The sequence below is a fragment of the Chiloscyllium plagiosum genome, chromosome 30 (assembly GCF_004010195.1).
Source record: "Chiloscyllium plagiosum isolate BGI_BamShark_2017 chromosome 30, ASM401019v2, whole genome shotgun sequence".
NCBI lineage: Eukaryota > Metazoa > Chordata > Chondrichthyes > Orectolobiformes > Hemiscylliidae > Chiloscyllium > Chiloscyllium plagiosum.
The window spans coordinates 44,820,526-44,826,310 of record NC_057739.1 but is presented as its reverse complement, the minus strand read 5'-3'; the positions used below and the strand labels follow the sequence as shown (position 1 = coordinate 44,826,310).

The window sequence follows — 5,785 nt, the reverse complement described above, 5'->3', positions numbered from 1 at the left end:
TCCATCCGCCATGACCAGGGTCTCCAAGCCCTCCGTTTTTTCCTCTCCAGATGTCCTCAACTGTACCCTTCCACCGACACTCTCATTTGTTTGGCCGAACTGGTCCTCACCCTTAACAATTTCTCCTTTGAATCTTCCCACTTCCTCCAGACCAAAGGGGTAGCCATGGGCACACGTATGGGCCCCAGCTATGCCTGTCTCTTTGTTGGCTACGTAGAACAGTTGATCTCATGTAATTACACCGGCACCACTCCCCATCTCTTCCTCCGCTACATTGTTGACTGCATTGGCGCCACCTCGTGCTCCCGCGAGGAGGTTGAGCAATTCATCAACTTCACCAACACATTCCACCCTGACCTTAAATTTACCTGGACCATCTCTGACACCTCCCTCCCCTTCTTGGACCTCTCCATCACATAGACTGCCATGCTGATCTTTGAGGGACCCTATTCTCTCCCTAGTTACCCTTTTGTTCTTGACATATTTATAAAATCCCTTTGGATTCTCCTTAACTCTACTTGCCAAAGCTATCTCATGTCCCCTTTTTGATCTCCTGATTTCCCTCTTAAGTATACTCTGACTTCCTTTATAGTCTTCTAAGCATTCACTCGATCTCTGTTGTCTATACCTTACATGTGCTTCCTTCTTTTTCTTAACCAAACCCTCAATTTCTCTAGTCATTCAGCATTCCCTATACCTACCAGCCGTTCCTTTCACCCGATCAGGAGTATACCGTCTCTGCGCTCTCATTAACTCATTTTGAAAGCTTCCCATTTTCAAGGCGTCCCTTCACCGGCGAACATCTGCCCCAATCAACTTTTGAAATTTCTTGTCTAAGACCGTCAAAATTGGCCTTTCTCCAATTTAGAACTTTTAACTTTTAGATCTGGTCTATCCTTTTCCATCATTATTTTAAAACTAATAGAATTATGGTCGCTGGCCCCAAAGTGCTCCCCCACTGACACCTCAGTCACCTGCCCTGCCTCATTTCCCAAGAGTAGGTCAGATTTTGCACTTTCTCTCGTAGGTACATCCACATACTGAATCAGAAAATTTTCTTGCACACACTTAACAAATTCCTCTTCATCTAATCCTTAACACTATGGCAGTCCGAGTCCATGTTTGGAAATTCAAAATCCTCTACCATAACCATCCTATTATTCTTACAGGTAACTGAGATCTCCTTACAAGTTTGTTTCTCAATTTCCCAATGAATACTGGGTGGGGTGGGGTCTATAATACAATCCCAATAAGGTGATCATCCCTTTTCTATTTCTCAGTTTTTGCCCAAATAACTTCCCTGGGTGAAATCCCAGGAATAGCCTCCTTAAGTACAGCCATAATATTATCCCTTATCAAAAAACGTTAGTCCCCCTCCTATCTTGTCCCTCTTTCTATCCTTCCTATAGTGTTTGTATCCTGGAACATTAAGCTGCCAGTCCTGTCCATCCCTGTGCAATGTTTCTGTAATTGCTGCGATATCCCAGTTCCATGTTCCTCATCATGCCCTGAGTTCATCTGCCTTATCTGTTAGGCCTCATGCATTGAAATAAACGCAGTTTAATTTGTCAGTCCTACCTTGTTCTCTGCTTTGTCCCTGCCTATCCTGACTGTTTGACTCACTCCCTTTCCCAACTCTACCAGACTCAGATTGATCCCTTTCCTCATTATTTCCTTCCCCACCTCCCCGTCCCCACCTTACTAGTTTAAATCCCCCTGAGCAGCTTCAACAAATCTTCCTGTCAGCATATGAGTCCCCCTCCAATTCAGGTACAATCTGTCCTTTTTGTACAGGTCACTACCACCCCAGAAGAGATTCCCCTTGGCTCTTTAGAAACCTACAGCACAGAAAAATGTCTTGTGGCTCATCACTTCTGTGCCAGAATCCCAACATATTCAGACCAATGACACACATCCTTCCAAATTCAAGTACGTAGCAAACGACTGTCTGATTGGATGATTTTGGACTGTCAGTCAAATAGCGTTTCCTTCTCCCAAACTGTTTTTAGTCATTATAAACAGTATTCAGACACTTATTTAAAAGAAGACATTATTGTGAAAACCCTCTTATGATTTTTCTCAGAGATTTGATCAGTGCTGTTTGCATTCCTGGAGATTTGATGGTAATCTCCAAAAGTTTGGGGCCACTCTCTTGGGACAAGATCTAAATTCACAAAGATGCTTGAAGCAGCAAAATTTCAGAATGCCCAAGAATATTAACATTCAACATAAAGTAATACAAATGAGTTGGATTTCCACTGCACTTCTCACTTGTCTCTTTTGTTTGAAGCAACTACTTATTTGGTCACCAGAGTGCAACATAACAACACTTTTGAATTTACGAGTGTTTTGCTTTCCTGATAATCTTCTCCTGAAGGTGTCCACTCCTTCCTGGTCAATGGTTTTACAAAACAGAAGTAATGTGAAGCCAACGTTTATATACTCCCAGAGAAAAAAGCCAGAGCTTTTACTTTTGAAGTCCATCTTAATGTCAAAAATCACAACAGCTAGATTGCAAGTTCCCAACATCAGCAATGAGACAAAATGATGAGCTGAAGAAAGAAAGGATGAACTTACATTTCATTGTTACAATCTCAGGATGTGGTGGTTAACAAGCTAACAATTAACAAGAGGTGGAGACTCCACAAATATCCCCAACCTCAATGACGACAAAGCAAAGAACATCAGTGCTAAAGACTAGGCTGAAGTATTTGCATCTGTCTTCAGCCATGCCTCATCGCCAGAACTTTCCAACAAGCACCAAGACATGGCTTGGCTGGTGGTGAGAAGGGCTGTGCCTGTGTGATCCTTTATGCATGCCCGGACTCTCTCCCGCACCGCACGCTGCCCCCAAAGTCGGGGTCGAAACTGTCACACACCTCCTTCTGGAATGTGCCTATGCAAAGGAATTCTGGAGAGGAATGCAGTGGTGTTTGTCGAGGTTCGTCCCGAGCAGCTCCGTGACGCATGACTCCGTGCTCTACGGTCTGTTCCCCGGGACGCAGACCAAGACGAACATCAACTGTGCCTGGAGGATCATCAGCTCGATGAAGGACGCTCGCTGGGTGGTCCGAAACCTGTTGATCCTCCAGCTGAAGGAGTTGACCCCGACTGAGTGCTGCAGACTGGCACATTCCAAGGTCCAGGACTACGTGTTGAGGGACTCGCTGAAGCTTGGGGCAGCTGCTGCCAAGGCGCGGTGGGGAAAGACCACCGTGTAACGTCTGCCTGCCTAAGCACAGGGGGCCGACACAGTAAGGGGGCTCTGCTGACCCCCCTGCTAAATATGTGGATAGTAATCGTACAGACCTGTTTCTATGAATGATTAGTCTGTCTCTGTATGCCAAGAAATGGAATGTTTACGTACATGTGGCATGACCAATTGTACAGATCATCTGTCTTCAGCCATAAGTGTTGAATGATTCCTTTGGGTCTCCTCTGGAGGTATCTTGCATCACACATACCCGTTTTGAGCCAACTCGATACACTCCATGTGATAGACACTGAATACTGTAAAGGCTAAGGGCATTAACAATAATCCAACAATAGGGGACACGTGTGTAAAACTAGCTGACTTTCCTCAGCATCTGTTCCAGTACTGCACTGGCATTTACACAGCAATGTGGAAATTTTCCCAGATATGTCCTGTCCACCAAAAAGCAGGACAAATCCGACGGGCAATTAACATCCCATCAGTCTCCTCTTGATCACGGGAGAAGGGGTCATCAACAGGGCAGTCAAGCAACATTTGTTAAGCAACAACCTGCTCAGTGACGGCATGTTTGGGTTCCGCCAGGGCCACTCCGCTCCTGACCTCATTCCAGCCTTGGTTCAAACAGGGATAAAAGGAGCTGAATTTCAAAGCTGAGAGTGACTTCCTTTCAAATTAAGACAGCATTTCACTGAATATGGCACAAGCACGCCTACCTAACCTAGGAATCTGGGAGAAATCCTCTCCTGGTTGAAACCATTACTAATGGCTTCATTGTTGAAAGCTAATTGTCTCAGCTCCCGGACATCTCTGCAGGAGTTCCTCAGGGTAGTGTCAGAAGGTCAAACTATCTTCAACTGCTTCATCAGTGACCTGGTCTCATTTGTAAACTCTGTATTTTTTTTCCCTTATTTTTGATTCTGGACTAGAATGGGTAAAGGCTTGGTTTAAATTAAAGTAAATGCTGCACTTTTAAACACATTGGAACTCATTGGGAGTTGTGTTTATGTGGTTGCTTTGCAAGCAGTGAGGGAAAACAGATATGACACCACAGGACCTGTGTGCGTGTACAGGGTGAAGTCCATCCAGCAACAGATTGCTGATTAGTTTGTGCAATTGAGAACAATTCTGAATGCCATAAGACCATGCGACCATAAGATATAGGAGCAGAATTAGGCCATTTCGCCCATCAAGCTTGCTCCAACATTTGATCACAGCTGATAGGTTCTCAACCCCATTCTTCTGCTTTCTCCCTGCAACCCTTGGTCCCTTAACTGTCTATCTTTGTCTGAAAGACCCTCAATGACTTGGCCTCCACAGCCCCCTGTGCAATGAGTTCCACAGATTCCCCACCCTCCGGTTGAAGGGATTCCTCCTCATCTTCACTCTAAAAGGTCATTTCTTCCCTCTGAGGCTATGTCTTTGGGTCCTAGTCTCTCCTACTAGTGGAAACATCTTCTCTATGTGCACTCTATCCAGGCCCCTCAGTAATCTGTAAGTTTCAATCAGATCCTCCCCCCCTCATCCTTCTAAACTTCATCGAGTACAGACCCAGAGTCCTCAATCATTCCTCACATGACAAGCCCTTCACCACTGGGATTATTCTCATAAACCTCTCTGGACTCCCTCTAATGCCAGTACATTCTTCCTTGGATACTGGGCCCAAAAGTGCTCATAATATTCCAAATATGGTCTGATCAGAGCCTTATACAGCCTCAGCAGTACATCTCTGCTCTTGTATTCTAACCCTCTTGAAATTAATGCTAATATTGCATTTGCCTTCCCAACTGCTAATTGAACCTGCATGCTAACCTTAAGAGAATCCTGAACTAGGATTGTCAAGTCTCTTTGTGCTTCAGATTTCCAAAGCCTTTCCCCATTTAGAAATTAGTCTATGCCTCTATTCTTCCAAACAAAGTGCATAATCTCACATTTTCCCACATTATATTCCATCTGTTGCTGCTTTCCCCGCTCTCCTAGCCTGTCCAAGACCCCTCCACCGCTTCCTGTCCCACCACCTATCTTTGTGTGACCTGCAAACCTAGCAACAGGTTAATGATTAAGGTAAATAGTTGTGATCCCAACATGGACCCCTGCAGAACGTCACTAAGTCATTGTCCGCTATCCTGATGAAGACCCCTCTATCTTCTGTCGGTCAGCCAATCCTTTATCTTTAAGAAAGAACAGGATTACAGTGATAGTGTGCAATGTCACTAAAACACGGCTCCATCTTCAGTACAAAAAATAGAGAAAATAAGGAAAAATGTTACACTACATTACAGATATACACAGCATAAATTGTCTTTAGGAAAATAACAAATAAAGCTAAAAAGATAGACATTACAATCTTTCTGTGAGGGCTTCCATGTGGTTTGACTGGGCATCACCAGTTCCCAACCAGTATCCATCTTCACTCCAGACTCGCTGACCGTCTCCCCTTCACTCTGGACACGCTGACCGTCCCCCCCTCGCTCCGGACAAACTGACCGTTCCCCCCCTCACTCCGGACTCACTGACCATCCCCTTCGCTCCAGACACAAAGACCGTTCCCCCCCTCGCTCCAGACACACTGAC

General features: G+C 45.0%; 1 protein-coding gene across 2 annotated transcripts in view; it reads right to left on the bottom strand.

The window, feature by feature from the left end:
• Positions 1-5,593, bottom strand: part of miga2 (mitoguardin 2) — a 62,014-nt gene extending 56,421 nt beyond the window's left edge. The window contains exon 1 of one of the 2 annotated variants that reach the window (XM_043720615.1): positions 5,556-5,593. In XM_043720615.1, the coding sequence (XP_043576550.1) occupies positions 5,556-5,578 (23 nt within the window). In that variant the 5' untranslated portion in view covers positions 5,579-5,593. The remainder of the gene's footprint in view (positions 1-5,555) is intronic. The other variant, XM_043720623.1, reaches the window with a different exon arrangement.
• Between the last annotated feature and the right edge of the window lie 192 nt (positions 5,594-5,785).